The following is a 24,306-nucleotide window of genomic DNA, read 5'->3' as shown; positions in this document are numbered from 1 at the left end:
GCTGACTAATTGTTAAGAAAAAGGCAAAAAGAAATTTGGGAATTATATCTCATCAGGTATTATTTTTTTATCTCTATAATATTAAAATTTATTTAAACTTGATACTATAAACAAAACCTTCCATCCATATATAATTAATTTTACAGTTATGCATGTTAATATAATATTTGGGGATTATACTTTGTTGTCATCAGGTATAATATTTTTTTAAGTTTCTTCACTTTATTTGTTTTAAAAATTAAATAGGAGCTGAAATTTTATAATCAATTTATTTATACTCTTGTAGTTATTTTTTTTCTATGATTTATTTAGATAGCTCTGTTTTTTGTGTGGATATTTTTAGGTGCATCCTACTCTTTTGTTTAGTTCTCGAATTATGGACAAATTTCTGAAAAGAAAATCAACTATTGTACAAGATTCATCTCAATCCCAAGAAACTTGTGGTGATAGTCACATTCAAGATTCTTCTTTTGAATTTGCCTTCACTTTACACTTGATGAAAAATATTTTAGGGATTACAAATGAGTTGTCGTTAGCATTGCAAAAGAAAAATCAAGATATTGTCAATGCTATGACACTTGTTAAAGTATCTAAGCAACGATTGCAGATGATGAGAGATGATGAATCGGAATCTTTATTGACTGAAGTGTCTTCATTTTGTAACAAACATGAGATTTCTATTCCAAATATGGATGAAATATTTGTTGTTAGTGGGCGGCCACGACGCAAAGCTCTACAAATTGCAAATTTACATCATTATCAAGTTGAGCTATTCTACACAGTCTTAGATATGCAACTTCAAGAGCTTAACAATCGCTTTTCAGAAGCAAATACTGAGTTACTTCTTTGTATGGCTTGCTTGAATCCTAGTAAATCATTCTTTGCTTTTGATAAGCATAAGTTGATTCGTCTTGCAGAGTTCTATCCATATGATTTTTCTGCAACAGATTTAATGGTCCTTGACATCCAACTTCAAAACTACATTGTTGATATGCGCTTAAGTGAAGACTTTTTAGAACTTAAAGGAGTTGGTGATCTTGCTATAAAGTTGGTGGAGACAGATAAACATGTGATATATCCATTAGTCTATTTGCTTGTGAAATTAGCATTGACTCTACCTGTCACGACAGCAACAATGGAAAGAAGTTTTTCAGCAATGAAGTATATAAAGAGTAATTTGCGTAACCGAATGGGAGATCAGTGGATGAATGATTGTTTGGTTACATACATTGAAAGAGATGTATTTGATAGCATTGATAATGAGGAGATTATGCAACGTTTTCAAAATATGAAATCTCGTCAAGGGCAATTGTAATATTTTATCTAATTGCAAGTTGTTTTGATGGCAATTGTAATATTTTATCTAATTGCAAGTTTTTTTTTTGTCAAAACTTTAATATTAATATATTAGAGTTCTCTTTTATAGTTGTTTTTTTAATACAGTTGTTAGATTTTAAGTTACTTAATGAATACCCTGATTAAAATTCCTGGAGCCGCCACTGGTGAAAATGTGTTCAACCTCATATATCAACTTGAGGAGTCTAGTTATATGGTTCTCTCACACCAGGACGAGTCGGGGAACAATGCTCTTCATTCGGCTGCATTGTTGGGACCTCAGCAGCAACTCAGTCTCAGAGTAAGTGCAGCTAGTGCAGCTCTACAAATGCAGCCCGAAATGCAATGGTTTAAGGTAAGATTTTCCATTCCCCCATGAAGCACGGACACGGCGGAATAGAATAGGAGGACATGCTGGGGACACATACATTTGGCGTGTCCTTTTATTTTTTATTTTATATGGGACACGGTGGGCGACACTACACAGCAGGAAGAAGACCAAACCAAAACCAAACCAAGCCTTAAGTCCCATCAAATGGGACACAGCAGGAAGAAGAGGAGAGAAAAAAAAAATTCAGAAATCCCTAACCTAATTCGAACAAAATAGAAAAAGGACAGAATAGACCCAAATTTAAAATCAGAAGGGAGAAAAAAAAAAAAAACAAAGAGAATCGAACCTGTTCATCGACTAGCGTAGTCAATCGTCAATCTCCATTCATCGAGAGAAGAGAATCAAACCTACTCCATCTCCATTGACCTCCATCTCCGGTCGATCTCCATCGCCTCTTGCCTGTCGCTCTATCGCTTCTGGCTCCTCTGTCCTCTCTCGCTTCTCGCGTCAGTCTCTCTCTTTTCACGGAAAAATGCTAGGGATATTTACAATCTTACTAACATACTCACAAGTTGATATGGGTCCCATATCAAGTGATGGTTAATCTTATCAAACTTATAAGTCTTGTGAGTATGTTATTAAGATTGTAAGTATCTTAGCATTGTTACTCTTCGCGTATGTCTCTCTTCCCTTCTTTTTATTCTTTTATTTTTTCTGATTATAATAGATATTAAATACAGAGTAATAAATATAAATATTAAATATAATGATTACTTTTAGTGTAGTGCTTTTTTTTTTTTTTTTTGATCAGCAAAAAGAAAGTTTTATTGATGGAGAAAACATACAATGTATGATAACGTACATCAATAAAGAGGAGGGTGCAAAGAGCATCAAAGTGAAGCATTAAGATCCCAACTAGGCTGGCACCTAGACACACACCAAATCATTTGCTAGCACCAACTCCAAGCTCCAAGTTGGTGAGAAACCAACGAACAGAGCAGAAACAAAACAAGTAAAACACAAACAGCCACAAAACATCACCCACATCAGTATAGCATCTCAGCATTAGCACATCTCCAAGTTGAAGACAATTCAGCAATAGCACACCTCTGTATTAAACAAATCAGCATTAGCATTAGCATTAGCACAACACACCTCTACTGGAGCATCCAAAGTCAGACCAGCACAGACAGCAGCCAGATGACATTCACCATGTCAATAACAAGAGGAAAGTAAATTCAAATTCTCATTGACACTCTCTGTTTGAACCTCACATTTTCTTCCATCAATCTGGCGCCCTTCCAGCAAATAGCAGCATACTAGCAGCATACATCATCAGCAGACTAGCAGCATCAATATAGCCAACTAGCAGCATCAATATAGCCAACTAGCAGCATAGTGTAGTGCTTATGATGATGGTGGACTGATGCAATAGTTGATTTTTCTATGGTGCATAGTGGTTGGGATTATAATTTTTTTTAAATATATTATTTTTTATATTTAAAATTATTTTAATATATTTTTTAATTTTCTCTATTTAATTTTTTAAATTTATAAATATAAATGTAGTAATTTTTGTACATATTGAATTAGTGTTAATTTTTATTAATAATTTTGATTGTTTAGTAATATAATATTAATCTACGTAGAAAATATATAAAAAATTTAAAAATAAAATTATGTATCCCCACCGTATCCGTATCCGTATCTTTATGTTTTTGAAATTACTGTATCCAGTGTCCATATCCGTATGCGTAATTCATAGCATTCTCCAAGGGAAATAAATAAAATGATTAAGCAATTTCTTTATATTTCATTCTTCTCTTAATTACTTGACTTTACCACACAAATTACATATGCCATGTTTTTAACTATGAACTTTTTCAACTCAGATGTCTCAGGACAACCCCTACCATACTCAAACTAGAGGTTGTTGATCTTAAATTTGTGTATGAATTATGAATTTGTGTAGAGATTTGGAAATGAAAAGGGAACTCAAAGAAAAAAATTTAGCTTATATGTCTCATTCATATTATTCTCACATTTTCTCTTTTCTTTTTTGAATCCTTATCTAAATCCATGATTCAAAAACATCTAAGTTTGAAATAGATTAAAGTTGCTTTCTCATTCCAAAATCCCCAAGTTTTGATGCAAAAACTTTCTCGACTGAGATGTCTCATGACAACCCCTTCCCACTACTTAGATTAGAGGTGATTGAGTTTTTAGATGAAGCTTGCCTTTATCATTCCAAAGCCATTTTTTTGTTAATTTGTACAGGAAGTAGAAAAATTGGTACGGCCTATTGACAGAGAAGTGACGAATACTAATGGAATGACACCTGGAGAAGTATTTACTGATACACACCAGGAGTTGGTAAAGGAAGGAGAGAGGTGGATGAAAGACACTGCGACTTCATGCACAATTGAAGCTGCCCTCATTGCCACCGTGGTTTTTGCAGCTGCCATTACAGTGCCAGGTGGAAACAACAACAATGACGGACATCCATATTTTTCCAAACATAAAGCCTTTATAATCTTCGGCATATTTGATGCATTGGGTCTTTTCTCATCCATTACTTCTGTGTTGATGTTCTTGTCCATCCTTACTGCTTGCTACGCAGAAGAGGATTTTCTCTATGCTCTCCCCAAAAGATTAATCATTGGTCTTGTTATGTTATTTGTCTCTATATTATCCATGATGATTGTCTTTGGAGTCACACTCTATCTAATGTTTGGAGATAATAAGGTCTGGATTCTTGTTCCTGTTGTTGGATTCTCCTGCATACCTGTGACCTTGTTTGCAGCCTTGCAATTTCCTCTCCTTGTAGTGATGATAAAATCCATTTCGGGTTCGGGCATCTTTGGCAAGCGAAGTGATCGCATGCTCATATAGGTACAAATTTAAAAAACATCAAATGTTGAGAGTGTGAAAACATATCTTCTGCCAAACTCCTCTAGTATTCAATGGTATTTCAAATTACAATTGCTATTTGATTTGGTGGTGCAATGCAATGACTAATAAGAATATTCAATTGCTTTGTAAACAATGAGTTATTACTGTTTGATTATTTTGTCATTGTTGTCAAATTTCAATAACAAAATAAGTGAGTGGTAGTCATGTATGTGAGTTATAGCTGTTGGTATTGGTTTTGCTATTTTCTCTCTATTTCTTTTATGATGGGATTCACAAATGATATTTATATTTAAGTTTTTATTAAAGGAAAATTATTAAAAAAAATTCTTTGAAGTATTTGTATCCTAATTAGTTCATAAGATATTCTTATATTCTAATAAGTCTTATTATTTCGGACATTTGATCTACCAAACTCTAATTCTCATATTTAAGGTTATGGACAATTTTACCCTTACAAATATTTGTTAAACCCTTAGGCCCCATTTGTTTTCAGAGATAGAATAGAAGGAATTCATAGTGAGGGATTAATAGTGAGGAGACTGTTACTGTTAGTGAGGGGATTAAGAAAAATGTATTTGTTTGATAACCAATGGCCTAGTAATAGTTCATGTTTGTTTTGAGAGATAGGAATGAGATTAATCATGTAAAATTACAAAAATACCCTTGTTGTATTAGTATTAAATTTAAGCTTATACCAACTAATAAATGTATTACCCAATTAAACTATTCAAAAATTATAATTATAATTATATAATTAAAAATAATAAAAAATTCAACTATTAATCTATTTATTATTATTATTATTATTATTATTATTATTATTATTATTAAAGAAACTATTTTTATTATTATAATTAAAATCATATAATTTATTTATTTCTATTTTTTAATATTATTATTATTATTATTAAAGAAACCAACCACTGGTTTCTCAAAAAACCAGCCCATGGTTTTGACCATTCAAAAGCATTATCAATTTATCAAAAATGCGTTGCCTCTGTTAGCTCACCCAGAAAAATCTCATTGTGGACTTCGCCTTCTTGTGCAAAAATCCTGCTCTGTCTCTCTCTACCTCACGCGTCTCTCTCTTGTTCAAGCTTTGCCATTGATAATCACAACTTCAAGTTGATTGGAGCTCTATTAGCGACACGATCTCAACCTGGGTATGATTTGGGTATGATTTGGGTATGATTTTTTTTTTTCTTGCAAATTTTTTTGGGTATGATTTTAGTTCAAGCTGTTTGGCTTCATTTGGGTATGATTTTTTTTTTTTCTTGTAAATTTTTGGGTTTGTGGATGTTTGTGGATCAGAACAACGATGCTGCCTCATTTGAGCCAATTTTCTATAAATTTCTGGGTTTGTTAATATTTTCTAGAGATGGAAGGAACATTTTTGTGGGCAAAATCGTCATTCACACTCTAATACCAACGGCTTAAATTCTAATACCAAGTCCTCTACACCTTTGCTAATCCCCTCGTTGGAGGGGATTCACAGTCCGAACGGACTATTTTGCAAACAAACGTGATATTGTGAATCCAACCTCACTATTAATCCTAATCCCAAGCCTCAACTTGGAAAACAAACGGGCCCTTAGTAACTTGGTGACGTGAACATTCACATTAAATAAATTTGACAATATGAATTTTCGCATTATAAAATATTCACATTGTCAACGTGAATATTAATGCAGATTTCACCTTATTATTATTGGGAAAGTCTATAGCACATTTTGTTTAAAAAATGTATGGTACATAGAAAATCAATGGTTCAGATTGAGCCACATCATTAAAAGTGACCTGATAAGCAGGTCACTTTTTATAGTTATGAGCCAAAATCATATTTGTTCATAACTAAAATCAAATTAATCATAACTTAGTTATGAGCTCTCATCACATATCTCATAACCACATCTCATAACCAGTACCATTTTGTTGATAACCAATATCATATATTTCATAACTACAATCACATATCTCATAACTACATCTCATAACCAATATCCTTTAGCTCATAATCACACCACTTTGATCATAACCAATATCACATATCTCATAACATTAATCACATATCTCATAACTACTACCCATATAACTCATAACCACATCTTATAACCAATCTCCCTTTGACTCATAACCAACATTACATATCTCATAATCAACACCCTTTTGCTCATAACCACGTCACTTTGATCATAACCAATATCACATATCTTATAACTAATAATCACATATCTCATAACCAAACACTCTTTTGACTCATAACCACACCACTTTGCTCATAACCAAAATCACATATCTCATAAACAACAATCACATATCTCATAACCATTACCCACATATCTCATATCCAACATTCTTTGGCTCATAACTAACATCACATATATCATAACCACTAATCACATATCTCATAACACCCTTTGGCTCATAGTCACACCACTTTGATCATAATTAACATCACATATCTCATAACCACATCTCATAACCAGCACCATTTTGTTGATAACCAATATCATATATTGCATAACTACAATCACATATCTCATAACTACATCTCATAACCAATGTTCTTTAGCTCATAATTACACCACTTTGATCATAACCAATATCACATATCTCATAACATTAATCACATATCTCATAACTACTACCCATATAACTCATAACCACATCTTATAACCAATCTCCCTTTGACTCATAACCAACATTACATATCTCATAATCAACACCCTTTTGCTCATAACCACATCACTTTGATCATAACCAATATCACATATCTTATAACTAATAATCACATATCTCATAACCAAACACTCTTTTGACTCATAACCACACCACTTTGCTCATAACCAAAATCACATATCTCATAAACAACAATCACATAACTCATAACTATTACCCACATATCTCATAACCAACAATCTTTGGCTCATAACTAACATCACATATATCATAACCACTAATCACATATCTCATAACACCCTTTGGCTCATAGTCACACCACTTTGATCATAATTAACATCACATATCTCATAACCACATCTCATAACCAGCACCATTTTGTTGATAACCAATATCATATATTTCATCACTACAATCACATATCTCATAACTACATCTCATAACCAATATCCTTTAGCTCATAATCACACCACTTTGATCATAACCAATATCACATATCTCATAACTACTACCCATATAACTCATAACCACATCTTATAACCAATCTCCCTTTGACTCATAACCAACATTACATATCTCATAATCAACACCATTTTGCTCATAACCACGTCACTTTGATCATAACCAATATCACATATCTTATAACTAATAATCACATATCTCATAACCAAACACTCTTTTGACTCATAACCACACCACTTTGCTCATAACCAAAATCACATATCTCATAAACAACAATCACATATCTCATAACCATTATCCACATATCTCATAACCAACACTCTTTGGCTCATAACTAACATCACATATATCATAACCACTAATCACATATCTCATAACACCCTTTGGCTCATTGTCACACCACTTTGATCATAATTAACATCACATATCTCATAATCATTAGTCATATATCTCATAATCAATACTCTTTGGCTCATAACCATACCACTTTACTTATAACCACTAATCACATATCTCATAACCAACATTCTTTGGCTCATAACCACACCACTTTACTCATAACCACTAATCACATATCTCATAACCACACCACACTACAAGAAAAGTGGGCTTATGAGGCGGAACTTTTTGCGACGTCACATTTGCCGTCGCAAAAAATGACTTTTTGCGATGGCACAACTTGCTGTCGCAAAAAATATGACTTTTAGAGACGGCACAACTTGCCATCTCAAAAAATGTGACTTTTTGAGACGGCACAACTTGCCGTCGCTAAAAAATGTGACTTTTTGAGACGGCACAACTTGTTGTCGCAAAAAATGTGACTTTTGGAGACGTCAGAACTTACCGTCTCAAAAAAATGTGACTTTTTGAGACGGCACAACTTGCCGTTGCCTAAAAATGTGACTTTTTGAGACGACATAACTTGGCATCGCAAAAAAATAGAGTATTCGTGATGATAGAAATTGCTGTCGCAAAAAAAAAAAGAGTATTTGCGACGATACCAGCTGCAGTCGGAAAAAAAAAGAAAAAGTTTTGTGCGATCGTAAAACGTACCGTTGCAAAAAAAGAAAAGTTTAAAAAATATATATATATTGTGGCTTTGAGACGGTTTCATATATATATGGTCATAAAATGGTTTAAATAAATGCAATGGTATTTTTCTGTTACAAAAAGAAAAAATAGAAAAAATAAAAATGACGTCGTCTTACTCTTTTGAACATTTCTCCTTTCACCCATTTTTTCATCTTTCTATCTCTCTGTCTCTGTCTCTCTTCTCTTTCTCTCTCTCACTCATAACTCTTCTCTGTCTGTCTGTCTGTCTGTCTCTCTCTTTCTCTATGTGTCTCTGTCTCTCTTATCTCTCTTTCTCTCACTCATTACTCTTCTTTGTCTATCTGTCTCTTTCTTTCTCTCTATGTCTCTGTCTCTCTTCTCTTTTTCTCTCTCACTCATCATTCATCACTCTTCTCTGTCTGTCTGTCTCTCTTTCTCTCTGTGTCTCTCGTCCATCTTTCTTCTCTTTATCTCTCTCATCTCTCTTCTCTCTTCTCTCTCTGTCTCTCTTCTCTTTATCTCTCTCGCTCTCTCGCCCATCTCTCTTTGTCTCTCTCTCTCTTGTTTATCTCTTTTCGCTCTCTCTCTCTCTCTCTCTTTCTCTCTTTGTCTATATATTTTCATCCATTTTTTTATCTTCCTTCATTTCTCTCTTCTCTTTCTCTCTCTCACTCATCACTCTTCTCTGTTTGTCTATCTGTCTGTCTGTCTATCTATCTCTCTCTGTGTCTCTCACTCATCTATCTCTTCTCTCATCTCTTTTCTCATCTCTTTTCTCTCTCTGTCTCTTTCGCTCATCTCTCTACTCTTTATCTCTCTCGCTCATCTCTCTTCTCTCTATCTCTCTCTGTCTCTCTCGTTCATTTCTCTTCTCTTTATGTCTCTCTCGCTCATCTCTCTTCTCTCTATCTCTCACGTTCATCTCTGTTCTCTCTATGTCTCTTTTTTGTCTCTCACTCTCTATCTCTTTTTCTTTCTCTCTCTCCCTCTCTCTCTCTCCCACTGTGTTTACGTTGTTCACTCCCTCACTCTCGTTTTCTCTGTTTGCGTTGTTCTCCCTCTCTCCCGCTGTGTTTGCGTTCTTTCTCTCTCTCTCTCTCGCTCATCACTCTGTCTCTCTCTCTCCTCTATCTATCTCTCACTCATTTATCTCTCTTACCACCCATCTCCTCTACCACCTTCACCACTACTACAAACGCTATTCCACCACCACCATTACTTCTACTGTCGCCACTTCACCTCTACGACTACCATTACTACTGCCATCGCCATCACTTCATTACCACCACTACCACTACTGCCACTACTACTACCATTACCTCTCCTTCACCCCTGTCACTCCATTTACACTACCACTACCACAACTTCACTACTAATCTCTTTCACCATGACCATGACCATCACCATCACCATCATCTTTTGTCCACCATCTTCACCACTATTGCCGCTCCCTTTCCTCTACCACAAAAAATTAGTTCATGATTTTTAGTAACAAAAATAAAATAAAATAAAAAAATAGGCTGCAGAAAAATATTCTAAACTAAAATTTTTTTTTTAAAAAAAAATTTGAGGACTTAAATTTGTTAGTATTTTGTATAAATACTCTTAAACGATGGTTGATGGATATTTGTTTTGTTGTATGGACTTAAATCTGTTAGTATTTTGATGGATATTTGTTTTGTATAAATTTCTAGCAAAGGCTATGAAGCCATTTTGTTTAGTGTTTTCGCTCATTTTCGAAGCAAATGCGCAACAAAAAGTGCATATAGAAAATTGAATGCCATTATTCAATCGTCTTTTCCCATAAAATATTCTCTTGAAAATGGCCAAACCATCATTTTAGCTCTGACAATTCTTTGCACAGTAGCATTTGCCACCAAAACGTCAATTGGAACTAATTGGCAGCATGCCTTGTTATTGTCGACCTCTTGTTTACTTTTATCATCGATGTTCTATGATTCAAGAATTTTATTTTTTTCATCTTGAAGAGTTCAGTTGGTACACCCTTCTCAATCTAGGGTCTTGGCCTTTTACAGCAATGAAAAGGATAAAGAAAGGTGACAGGCCTTTTACAGCTTTTAAAATTTTTATAAATATAAACTGAAAACTAAAACCGGAATAGTTACCAAACAGACCATAATATTGTAATCAAGTCACAAAGTTTTGTGATATAAAATAGAAAATACATAACTGCATCACTAATTGACATAACGAAATTGTTTAAAATTCTAGAAAATCACAAATGTCGTAACTAATTTCCAAAATTTCATAACATTAACAAAAAATTATGTAACTATCCACTAATTGGTGTAACAAAAACATCTAAAATTTTTAAATAATTTAATCACCAATCGGGATCTCTAATGATATAGATAAACACATAATGTAATGACAATAATCAAATAATTTAATCCATGACTTATAGCCATGGAACAGAAAATGAGAGTTAGAGAAAAATAACCAATAGAGCGAAAGGAAAGGGAATATGAGTAAGAGAGACTGAACGGACTTGTCGTCTGTGAAAATAATGTCAAAGATGGTGTTGTTTCCGATAAGGAACATCGGAGATATCTACAGTGACAGTAAGGAATGAGAGAGATGTTTGATAGATGAAGAGAGCTGAGATAGCAAAACAGTACAACAAAATCGTAATATTCATTTTCAACAGTTCTATAAGATATGTACAAATTGATAAAATCATAACTACGGCCAAAGATTTGTATATGTATGAAAGTTTAGAGAGAATGAGAGTTTGAGAGACAAATTTGTTGTGAGAAATAAAATGTGAGAGGGGTGGTATTTATAGGACTTGGAAGGGAGGAGTTAATTTATATATATAAAAATAAAAATAAAAAAATTGATTGTTGGTGGAATTAACGGTTATATGACTCTTTCAAATTGTTTTGATTTAAATTTTTGACCATTGCACTGACAATGTGGTCAAGGAGCCATTGGGGTCAGGTCGAGCTAGATGGGAAAGAAAATTTCGAGGCGATCTCATGGGATGGGTCACACTCCATAACACACCAGGGTCGGGTCGGGCTCTAGAACACATAGCTCAGGGTCTTAGGTTGGGTTTAGACTCAAGCCTAGTTAGGCCTACCCAGGGCACGAGCGGACTTGGGGTGTGTCGCGAGCTCATGGGCTAAATTTATACCCCTATATGTGGGTAGTGGTTCTGAGATATATGATTAGTAGTTATGATATATGTGATATTGATTATGAAACAAAGGGTGCTAGTTATGAGATGTGGTTATAATATATGTGGGTAAAGGTAATAAGATATATGATTAGTGATTACGAGATATGTGATTTTGGTTATGAGCAGAGTGGTATAGTTATAAGTCAAAAGGTGTTTGGTTATGAGATATGTGATTAGTAGTTATGATAAATGTGATGTTGGTTATGAGATATGTGGGTAATGGTTATGAGTAAAGTGGTGTCAAAGGGTGTTTGGTTATGCTATATGTGTTAGTGGTTATGAGATATGTGGGTAATGGTTATGAGCAAAGTGGTGTCAAATGGTGTTTGGTTATGCTATATGTGTTAGTGGTTATAAGATATATGGCTAATGGTTACGAGCAAAGTGGTGTCAAAGGGTATTTGGTTATGCTATACGTGTTAGTGGTTATGAGATATGTGGGTAATAGTTATGAGCAAAGTGGTGTCAAAAGGTGTTTGGTTATGCTATATGTGTTAGTGGTTATGAGATATGTGGGTAATGGTTATGAGTGGTTATGAGATATGTGGGTAATAGTTATGAGCAAAGTGGTGTCAAAAGGTGTTTGGTTATGCTATATGTGTTAGTGGTTATGAGATATGTGGGTAATGGTTATGAGTAAAGTGATGCCAAAGGATGTTTGGTTATGGTATATGTGTTAGTGGTTATGAGATATGTGGATAATGGTTATGAGTGGTTATGAGATATGTGGGTAATGGTTATGAGTAAAGTGGTGTCAAAGGGTGTTTGATTATGCTATATGTGTTAGTGGTTATGAGATATGTGGGTAATGGTTATGAGTGGTTATGAGATATGTGGGTAATGGTTATGAGTAAAGTGGTGTCAAAGGGTGTTTGGTTATACTATATGTGTTAGTGGTTATGAGATATGTGGGTAATGGTTATGAGTGGTTATGAGATATGTGGGTAATGGTTATGAGCAAAGTGGTGTCAAAGGGTATTTGGTTATGCTACATGTGTTAGTGGTTATGAGATATGTGGGTAATAGTTATGAGTGGTTATGCGATATGTGAGTAATGGTTATGAGCAAAGTGGTGTCAAAGGGTATTTAGTTATGCTATATGTGTTAGTAGTTATGAGATATGTGGGTGATGGTTATGAGCAAAGTGGTGTCAAATGGTATTTGGTTATGCTATATGTGTTAGTGGTTATGAGATATGTGGGTAATGGTTATGAGCAAAGTGGTGTCAAAGGGTGTGGTTATGCTATATGTATTAATGGTTATGAGTTATGAGATATTGGTTATGTGACTAATGGTTGTGAGATATGTGATGTTGGTTATTAGATATGTGACTAGTAGTTATGAGATATGTGATGTTGGTTATGATCAAAGTGATGTGGTTATGAGCAAAAAGGTGTTAATTATAAAATATGTGATTAGTGGTTATGAAATATGTGATATTGGTCATGACAAAAAGGTGTTGGTTACGAGATATGTAACTAGTGGTTATGAGATATGTGATGTTGGTTATGACTCAAAGGGATTGGTTATGAGATGTGGTTATGATGTATGTGGGTAGTAGTTATGAGATGTGTGATTAGTGGTTATGAGATATGTGATATTAGTTATGACAAAAAGGTGTTGGTTATGAGATATGTGACTAGTGGTTATGAGATATGTGATGTTGGTTATGACTCAAAGGGATTGGTTATGAGATGTGGTTATGAGATATGTGATATTTGTTATGATCAAAGTGGTGTTGGTTATGAGATATGTGATTATGATTATGAAATATGTGATGTTAGTTATGACTAAAATGGTGTTGGTTATGAGATGTGGTTATGAAATATGTGATATTAGTTATGAACAAAATGGTGTTGGTTATGAGATGTAGTTATAGCTAAGTTATGATCAATTTGATTATAGTTATGAAGAAATATGATTTTAGCTCATAACTATAAAAAGTGACCTGTTTAGCAAGTCACTTTTAATGACCTGGTTATGAAGTAATATGGTATAAGTAAATAATTAAATATAACTAAGTTATGAGTTAATATGGTGATAGTTATGACTAATATGGTATAAGTTATGATATAAAATCATATAAGTTCATAACTAAATGTATGGTACACCTAAATGTACCATAGCATCACCCATTATTATTAGGGGTATTTTGATAACTATATTACCCATAGAACTTAATAGAACATAAAAAAAAAAAAAAAAATTAAACTAAGTGAAACATAAGTAGTTGAAAAAAGATATATACATAAATGTCCCCCCCCCCCCAAAAAAAAATAGAACAAATAATTATTTGAGTTAATTACATTTTTCACTCTGGTAGACTTAAAGTGTAGGGATCAAATTGTTCAACTTGAAAATATAAAAACTGAAATGAAATTTAGGTCAAACTATTGAGGGTGTGTACTATAACATTACCCCTTTTTGACTTTATTGTTTTCTTGTTAAATAGAACAAATAATTATTTGAGTTAATTATTCTTTTCAGTCCTGTAGACTTAAAGTATATGGATCAAATTATTTAGATTGAAACTAAAAAAACCTAAAATAAAATTTAGATCAAACTATTGAGGGTATCTGCCATAACATTACCCCTTTTTAACTTTATTATTTTCTTGTTATTGTCTCTACACATCACATGTTAGACGAAATGCTGAAATTGTGGAATGCTCAAGGTGATTCACCAGGTTCTGTGGATCATTTCCTGTTATGGTGGGCAGGGGGGAGTATGAAGAAGATGGAGTTGTGTTGTGGTCAGTTTGGAAACACAGAAATGAGTGTGTTTTCAGAGCATCTAATCCAAACCAAACTGAGTTGTGTGACTTGATTAAGATTATGATAGCTTTGTGGTTGAAACCACTCTTTAAGGATTTTCATTTTACAGTCAATGACTTCATTCTCAACTTGAGGCAGATCAGGATGTGTTCGGGAGGAGTTGTGATGCAATGAGTTGGGGGTGATTTGCTAATGGGGTTGTCCCAGGGATTAGGCTAGTTTATTAGCTCTGCTGTTTGTTTTTTGTTTTGCTTTTCTTGGCTGTAGTGTTGGTTAGTCACCAACTTTGGGGTTGTGCTAGCATAGAATCGGGGTAGGCTTTACAGTGTCAACGTAATTGGAATGACGTAAGTCTGTTGTAATGCTCTTTGCATTCCTCCACTTTGTTGACGTAATTCAAATGGTTGTACATTTGTTCATTAATAAAGTTTTTTTTTGACTGATAAAAAAAAAAAAAAAAAAAACATTTTAGACGAAAGCAAAGTGGTTTTTGAGTTAAGGATTTGAGACGATTTGTTGAGGAAAATAAAAATTCTATTTTATTTACTTTTTATTTTTATTTTTTCCCTATAAATCTCAAATCTTAAATCCAAACACAATTTGAAAAGAAAAAGGAAAAATGTGAGTGAAATGTAAATGAAAAATAGTTACATTTCACTTATATTCTTTTCTTTTCTTTTCTAAATCCTTATTCAAATCTAGGGCTGGACAAACATCCATTCAACTTGCTAAAACCGAATGACCCGAACCAATCCGCTACAGAATGTACGATTTCAATGGTTTGAGGATGAATGTGGATGCATTTTTCCAATCCGCCTAAGTTTGGACGGATGGCAAGCCACCCGATCTGCCAACACTCCTAAGAAAATGATGTTATAGCCACCCGACCCAACCCAATCCAAACACAACCAATAGACATCACATGACAAATATGCTAATGGCATCTACTAAAACCTTGACAATTCAATTAGGTCCATATACATTTTTTGCCACAGAAATGTTATCTACTGAGTCCAAAATGTTTTGAAGTAGTTAGGATTTGGGTGGATTTGGCTGTAGGAGGTTTATCAACATTGATCACTGCTAAAAAGACGGTTCATTGCATGTGAAGGATGGTTCACATGCTCTTTTCTTATTAATTACCAGGTCTCATATTTTTTTTTTAATTTCATTCATGTGTAACTATGAGATGTTTGTTTGTTTGTTCTGATGTTCTTCTGCTATGTTTCTTCCCCTTTCTTCTCTTGTTTTTCTTTGTGGTTGGTTTCTCACCAACTGGCGCTTGGAGCTTCGTTTTAGCTCCAAGCTCCTCTTTATTGATATACTTTTCCATACTTTGTATGTTGTCATCAATAAAGATTTTCTTTGCCGATCAAAAAAAAAAAAAAAACTATGAGATGTTTGTTGTTTTAGAAACAACCCAAAATACTTGTTTTAAACGTTTATTTTTGGATTAATTACACTAAGACCCTTTTATTATTAAAAATAATTATTTTATCTTCTTTATCGATGAACTCATTGACTCCTCTGTTGTGCCTAGGACTCAAGGACTCAGAAAGAAACACCAAACACACACAGAAAAGAGACACACAAAGATTTACGTGGTTCGATAAATCGCCTACGTCCATGGGCAACGAAACTCTCACTAATTGAACAAAGAGATACAAGTTCTTCTCTATACTCAACCTCACTTTACTCACTGATCTCACTCTGTTTTTTAGCTCATATTTGCTCATCTCTCACCCTCTTTATTAATGGAGGCCATTTTTTCCTCTTCCTTTCGGTACTCCTTTTGACAAACTTGCACATGGCAAGTCTTCAACCACTTCAGACTTTGAGCATCCTTCTTTCGGTGCCTACTCCTTGACTTGGAGTATCCGAGCCAACTACCCCAACATCCTCAACTATGAAAATCATATAAATACACCCTTTTGGGAGGTGGCTTAGAGAGGATTTACAAGGGATGAAAGTAATACATTTTTACAGTTGAGTGGGTCAAAATATATATGGTTCATATATGAGGAAAGTAAAGTAATATTAGTTAATAGTTGAGGAGTCTTAGTGTAAATAATATTTTTTGAAAAAAATAATTTATTGCTTATGTTCATAAAAATTATGAATAAAAACTTGTCTGATGTTTATTTTTGTTTTTATAAAACTTTAAATCTCAACGTGTTTTACAATTAAAGAAAGAATAATTTAAATATTAGGGACCAAATTAAAACACTTATCTTCCCTATGCTTGTCTTGCCCGATACACCTGCTACTTTGTTCGTGTTCCTGCAATTTCCTCTCCTTGTAGACGTGTTCAAATCCACCTACTGTTCCATTTTTGTTAAGCAAGATGTTGATATGCTCTACTAGGTCAAACTTCAAAACAAGTTCAGAGCCTCCATATATATATATATATATATATGATCTTCAACTCAACAACTGTTTATATATTCAATGGTTCCAACTCTCATTTCTTCTCTAGAATTCTCTCGATAAGAACTTGTAATATTATTTGTGTTATTAATAATAAAAGAAGAAATAAGCTAATATCATTATAGAATTATTTAGAACTTTTTATAAAATAATGTAACAATGGATATGTAGTACTATAATTTTAATTCAGAAACAAAAAAATAATCCAATTTTTTGGGTGGATAGTTCACAATCAAATGTAGCATTATTTTGGGTGTTGGGAAGAGCTAAATATGTAAGAAATTATTAAAGGTGACAAGCTCATCTTAATTGTAAAAGTAAATTTGTAAATAAATAAATAAAATAAAATAATTAAATAATAAATTTGACAATTTAAAAATTAATAAATATGATAAATTATTCAGATATATAAAGGAGCTTTATTTGAAATTTCTTCCAAGCCTCCAATCATGTATGTTTGGATTGAGAATTAGAGGAGATATTTGGGAAGAGAAGAAAATGCAAAGGGAGGGGAAATCAAGAACTGGCATGTATTAATTTGATTCACAAAATTTCAAAATTGTATCAATTTTACTTTTTAATTTTTATATTTTATCAATTAGCATATCACCCATGTTACACACGGAATAAAATAATATATTATTTAATAAAAATATGATAATTATATTTAATTTTTTATATTTTATAAAATAAAAGTTAAATGAAAGTTAGTCAATCGGGGATTTTCTTAATTGTTTAAAATTAAGAAAATTAAAAAAATTAGTATGAGATATTGATCATAAGGTTTCTCATTAAAAATCTCCTTTTGCTCATATAAAAGCGAACATAAGATTCACTTTATGTAAGTGAAATAATTCACTTTTTCTTTTTTTTCACAATGTGGGATTATAAAATAAAAGTTAAATGGAAACTAGCCAATGGAGATTTTCTTAAGTGTTTAAAAGTTAACAATTGTTTGGGTGAAAAATTTATTTCAAATCAAGCAATTTTAATTAGGTCAATCTTTAATTTATTTCTAATAAAACAAATTTAACCAATATATTTTGATAAAACTGTTAAAATCACAATTAAACTAGCGAATCAGTCAAACCGAAAATAGTTCATCCTATCGGCTAGGTCAAAGGATCAACCAACTTATACAAAAATTAATTAATTAAAAAAATTTATATTTTATTTTAATTTTAAAATTTAAACTGTCTTGAACTGAAACATACACAACACTACAATATTAAATGAGAGCATAAGGTTTATATAGTGAAATAACTCATTTTTTCATCTTTTTCCTGATGTGAGATTGTAAAATAAAAGTTAACAATTGTTTGGACAAGAAATTCATTTCTAATCAAGCAATCTCAATCATTCAATTTTTAATAAGCTCAATCTTAGCTTATTTCAAATCAAACAAATCTAAGGAATATATTTTGATAAAACAGCTAAAACCGTGGTTTAAACCAGTGAATCAGTCAAACCGAAAATGATTCAGCTTAATCAGTTAGGTCAAAAGACTAACCAATTTACAACAAAATTAATTAATTAAAACCTTTAAATTTTATTGGGTGAATTACACTAACGGTCCCTATTGTTTGGGGTTTATGTCATTTTGGTCCCTGACTTTTCAATTATGACACATTTGACCCTGAATTTTGAATATTATTCCAAATAATGACAAATGAATATACTATTGGATTTTTCAAAGGCAAAATTGTCAATTTCGTAAAATATAAATTAATTTGACAAAAATAAATGTTAATAAATTATTTTTGAATTTTTAAAAATTATTTCTACTACTAAAGATAAAATTATGTAAAATTGATAAATCTTTTAGATATTTATTTCTTTTTTGGGTGATGCACCAATAAATCCCGAATCTTTATCTTATGATCCATTTAGTCCTATATTTTATCTTATGATCTAATTAGTCCCAAGCTAATGTTAATGACAAAATAACCAGTGTTACACTATGTTTTGCGCTTTTTAATAACGGTAAATGAGGAAAACCCTACCGTGATATTGACTGAAATGCCCAAAACTCTGTAGATGTTTGTTTTCCCTCCAAACAAACATCAACAAAACATAATAAAAAACATCAAACATTAAAACATCAACAAACATCAAATATCAACAAAACATCATCAAACACATCAACAACATCAAACATTAACAAAACATCATCAAACAACAACAAACATCAACAAAAAAATTGTGAACATCATCAAGATCAGCAAACATCATAAACAAAACATCATCAAACATCATCAAAAAAATTGTAAACATCGTCAACATTAACCAACATTCGATCATCATCATCAAACATTCGAACATTTGAACATCATTATTAAACATTCGAACATCATCTTGCTGCGAACTTTCAAACCCAGAAACCCTAACACCCTCCAAAAAACAACAAAAACAAAGATTTCAACTTTTTCACTTTCTCCAGAATCAATCTCTAATCATCAAAAAGTGCAGATAATAGAGATTACAGAGATCATCAGAATGGCGGAGTAGATCGGCTTGGTGTGGGTCGGGAGAGGCGGCGAAGCCATGGTATTTGTTCGGCGACTTTCCACATGGTTGGACGGTGAAGGAGGAGATTCGCATCTTGTTTAGGGTTCGCTCCATGTAGATGTCGCGGCGGACGATGTTGGAGATGTGATGGATTGCTGCGAAGTAGTCGTCTTTTGATGCACCGCGGCTGCTGCTGATTCTTGTGTTGGTGGGGGTTCCATGGTTGTTGTTGTTGGTGGTGGTGGTGGTAGTGGTTAGGGTTTTGAGTAGAAGGGCGGTGGCGGCGGCGGTGTTTTTTCGAAGAAGAAAGAGAGTTACAGAGGGGAGCATTTGGATCTACCCGGTGAGAGGAATTGGTACGAGTTTGCTCCCCTGTTCACAAAACCCAACCCGAGTGCAACGTTTGTTGGGAAAAGGCGTTTGATGTTTTGATGATGGTGACGATGTTGATGATGTTTGCCATCAAAAGGGTATTGATGTAAAAATAAATGGAATCAAATCAAACTCTCAAAAATCTGGCAATACATTAGGACTGAATGGTATACAAAAAAATTTAAAGGACTAAAAGGTTTAACTTTTTCCAGGATAGGATTTATGGGTAATTTTTCCTTCTTTTTTTTTACCAAATTAATTTTTATTATGTATTTGGATGATAATCATGTAAAATTAATTTTTAAAAATTAATCATGTAATTTTTATTAATTTTTATCAATTTTACATAATTTTATTTTTGGTGAGTAGAAATAATTTTTAAAAATTTTAAAATATTTTTTTGACATTTATTTTTCTCAAATTAGTTTATATTTTATAAATTGAAGATTTTGCCCTTGAAATTAAGCAATGGTATGTTAATTGTCCTTATTTGGAATAAGATTCAAAATTCAAGGTCAAATGTGTCACAATTGAAAAGTCAGGGATTAAAGTAACAAAAATTCCAAACTATAGGGACTATTAGTGTAATTTGCCCATATATATATTATTAAATTATTCTTGTATGGGCCTCTAGTTTTCATCGCTGGCAACATGGTTTGTAGCCACTTTTTTTGGTTAGTAGCAAAAGCCAAAAGTTGGCTTTTTTGTCTTTTTTTTTCATTTGGGAAGTTGGTTTTTAGCCAACGGTGAAATTACAATTTTACCCCTCATGGGTCAAAATGTGTTGCATAGGTGAAGTTGTAAATATTTTAAATAAATGGGGATAGTTTGGTCATTTTATTATGATTTGACATCATAAACAAACATTAATAAAAAAAGTTAAAAAGTCACTTTTTACCAACTTCCCAAATCATTTGTCTAAAAAAGCCAAAAGCTTGGTTAAAAACCAAAAAGCCACTTTTTACCATCTTCCCAAAATAAGCCATAAATTCCTATATATACATATACATCATTCAGTGCATCAACATTGCTATATTTAGCATACAATAACCAAAAAAACAGAGCCCAAAAACAGAGATCGACCATGAATACCAAACAGAGCACTATCAGTGTCCTAATGCTACCATGGTTGGCCCATGGGCACATCTCTCCCTTCTTAGAGCTTGCCAAGAAACTCTCACACCGAAATTTCCACATATATTTGTGTTCTACCCCAATCAATCTCAAATCCATCAAGAATAGAATCACTGAAAGGTACTCTCACTCCATTGAATTAGTAGAAATCCACCTTCCATCCTTGCCTGAGCTTCCTCCTCACTACCACACCACAAATGGCCTCCCAACCCATCTGAACTCCGCCCTCCATACAGCCTTTGAGATGGCAAGCCCAAGCTTCTTCACCATCCTCGACACACTAACTCCAGACCTTGTTATTCATGACTTCACCCCCTCATGGCCACCAACAATTGCCTCCTCGTTTAATATTCCGGCAGTCCAGCTCATGACTTCTAGTCCTAGATTCCATGAAACGCGGTTTCACCATACGATCGAGAATGCAACAAAAAAATCCAAAGACAAACAAGCTGCCCCTGTAAATGATCAACATGAAATGAAACCACCTTGCAAGATTGTGTTGTACAACACTTTTCGAGAGCTTGAAGGAAAATGCATCGATTATCTGTCGGATATAGGTGGGACGAAGGTTCTCCCTGTTGGTCCTCTTGTGAAAGAAAACATCGATGATGAAAACGAGCACTCTAAGATCATACAATGGCTTGATAACAAGGATGAATCCTCCACTCTGTTTGTTTCCTTTGGGAGTAAGTATTTTATGTCTAAGGAAGAGATTGAAGAGATAGCTCATGGGTTAGAGCTTAGCAAGGTTAATTTCATATGGGTTGTTAGGTTTCCTGTAGGAGAGAAAGTTGAGCTTGAAGAAGCACTGCCAAAGGGGTTTATTGAGAGGGTAGGAGAGAGAGGAATGGTTGTGGAGGGTTGGGCACCACAGGCAAGAATTCTGGCCCATTCAAGCACCGGTGGCTTTGTGAGTCACTGTGGATGGAATTCGGTATTGGAAAGCTTAACATTTGGGATACCAATTGTAGCAATGCCAATGCATTTGGACCAGCCATTAAATGCTAGACTGGTGGAGGAGGTTGGTGTGGCTATGGAGGTCATTCGAGACGAGAATGGCAGACGCAACAGAGAAGCAATAGCACAAGTAATAAGGAAAATTGTGGTGGAAAAAAGTGGGGAGGATAAAAGAATTAAAGCTAGAGAACTTAGTGAGAAAATAAGAATGAAAGGAGAGGAAGAGATAGATGAGGTGATTAAAGAGTTGTTTCAACTTTGTAAGGATAGATGATGAGTTTCTTTTTTCTTTTTTTTGCATTATAAAGCTTGTTTCTTTTTTTGTTGCATTTTTGTTCTTGTAACTTGGTTCCTGATTTTCTATTGAGCACATATACTAACAAGCATTGTTTTGGTATGTGTTTGTTTGTTTGTTTTTTTTTTTTTGAAATGCAATCTGAAACCCAGAACAAAACTGAAATGGTTGAAAAGATGGCAACCAATCCCCAAACCATAAACACAACAGAGAAAGGAGAAACCAAAAGAGAACATCCAAACCCCTACTCTTTTGAGAAAACGCTTCGCCCAAAAGAACAGCTAAAACAGAGTAGTGAAAACATCACCAATCTAGGCCCATGGGTCTAAAGCTAATCCCATTTTGATAATTTAATTCGTTGAAATTTTTGACTTTTTTGTATAGATCATTCGAGTAAAAAAATTTAGTCTCATATGATAATTATAACTCTATGATTTTGTTATATTTATTTTCAAAAAAAAAATTAATAAATAAAATAAGTGTGATTTTAAAAATAGTCTTTCTTTTTTCTAACACAAATGTGACAAATTCATGTTAGTAGAATTATTTACGTACAAAAGATGAACATATTAATCATTGAAATAGTATCCACAGAGAGCTCACAAATTGAAATGGTCAACTGGATAGAGTTGTTTTAGATTTTATACATAACAAGGCTTGGTTTATTTTGATGATTTTTTTTTTTTTTTTTTTGTGTTTTTCAACGTTAAATAATAATGAGTTAAAAAAACATAAAATGGTTATGGTTGTAAATTTTGTCAATATATTATACGGGTTCGTTTGGGATGTAAGTTGACTTTTTGGTTTTTTTAGTCTGTGGCTAAAAAGTTTCGTTTGTGATAGGCATTTTGATTTTTTTAACTTTTGTGAGAGAAAAAATAAAATGATCATGGTTTAAATGTGACATTTGGTCTTATTGGCCTTTAAAAAATTATTTTGTCTTTTTATAACTATTTTAGTCAAAAAATCTCATTCTAACTTATGTCAAAGGAAAGTTAAGTCATGCAAGAGCTAAAATAAAAATAGAAACATTCACATCATCAGGTGAGTGCCGGCTAGAGAAAAGGCCATGTTGGACCCAATTCATAGAGTCCCAAGAATTACAAATACATCCAATTATGCCATCTTATGATTGATTGTTTTATTTTATTTTCAAATTTTTGCATAAATGGTTGATGTTGTTGTACATTGTGATGTCGATGACTTTCATGAATAACATATTCTATGAAAAAAAAAATTAGGATTAATTACAACAACGCTCTTTATGAAATTAAAGATGCTATTTTTTATTACAACAACACTCTTTATGAAATTAAAGAACAATTTTTTAAAAAACAATTTTTTATATGATTGATGGAGACATGCATCACTTCCACACACGTCCAAACAAACAAAAAAAAAAAAAACAAATTTTCAAGTATTGTACCAGACCACGGTGAAAGAGAAAAAAAATTTCCAACTTTTTTCAGTACACACAGATCTGCCAGATCCGTACTGACATACATGCAGATTTATATGGGTAAAATGATAATTTTGCTAATTTATATAATATTTTAATATATATTTTTTCATAAAAATTAAAAAGTTATCCCAAACAATCATTCTTTTTTCCTTCACTGTTTTACTCAAAAAGTTAAAAGGTACACTTATTTAGAACACCTTAAATAATCCCTAAACATAGTAAAACATCACTTTCACTTTTATTTATTTATTATTTTATTTTAATTATAAACCGCGTTGATGTGTTTCATTATATATTTTTATAATTGAAAAAAAAAATTAGAACATTATTACGCTGCCATTGCTATTATATTGTATGGTTGAATTGGTTGGAAAATAATGATTTTTTGGTAACTTTAATTCA

The 24,306-nt window shown here is 32.9% G+C and overlaps 3 protein-coding genes and 1 long non-coding RNA gene across 4 annotated transcripts; all 4 read left to right on the top strand.

The window, feature by feature from the left end:
* Positions 1-376: 376 nt before the first annotated feature.
* Positions 377-1,315, top strand: LOC114295815 (uncharacterized). The gene has a single exon (XM_082916982.1). It carries the CDS (start codon positions 377-379, stop codon positions 1,313-1,315), a length of 939 nt encoding a protein of 312 aa, XP_082773108.1.
* A 150-nt stretch (positions 1,316-1,465) lies between these two features.
* LOC114295814 (uncharacterized) lies at positions 1,466-4,558 on the top strand. The gene is made up of 2 exons (XM_028240105.2): positions 1,466-1,690; positions 3,944-4,558. Exons 1-2 carry the CDS (start codon positions 1,466-1,468, stop codon positions 4,556-4,558), a joined length of 840 nt encoding a protein of 279 aa, XP_028095906.2.
* Positions 4,559-5,569: 1,011 nt separating this feature from the next.
* Positions 5,570-15,176, top strand: LOC145791845 (uncharacterized). The gene is made up of 2 exons (XR_014331194.1): positions 5,570-5,753; positions 14,620-15,176. It is a non-coding gene; the product is annotated as an uncharacterized LOC145791845 (long non-coding RNA).
* A 5,507-nt stretch (positions 15,177-20,683) lies between these two features.
* On the top strand, positions 20,684-22,541 carry LOC114295813 (UDP-glucosyltransferase 29). The gene has a single exon (XM_082872287.1). The coding sequence runs from the start codon at positions 21,141-21,143 to the stop codon at positions 22,419-22,421; it is 1,281 nt and encodes a 426-aa protein (XP_082728413.1). The 5' UTR covers positions 20,684-21,140; the 3' UTR covers positions 22,422-22,541.
* Positions 22,542-24,306: the final 1,765 nt, after the last annotated feature.

This window comes from Camellia sinensis, chromosome 1 (assembly GCF_055761805.1).
Source record: "Camellia sinensis isolate YWXY chromosome 1, ASM5576180v1, whole genome shotgun sequence".
Lineage (NCBI taxonomy): Eukaryota > Viridiplantae > Streptophyta > Magnoliopsida > Ericales > Theaceae > Camellia > Camellia sinensis.
This window is presented reverse-complemented; position numbering and strand designations above follow the sequence as displayed.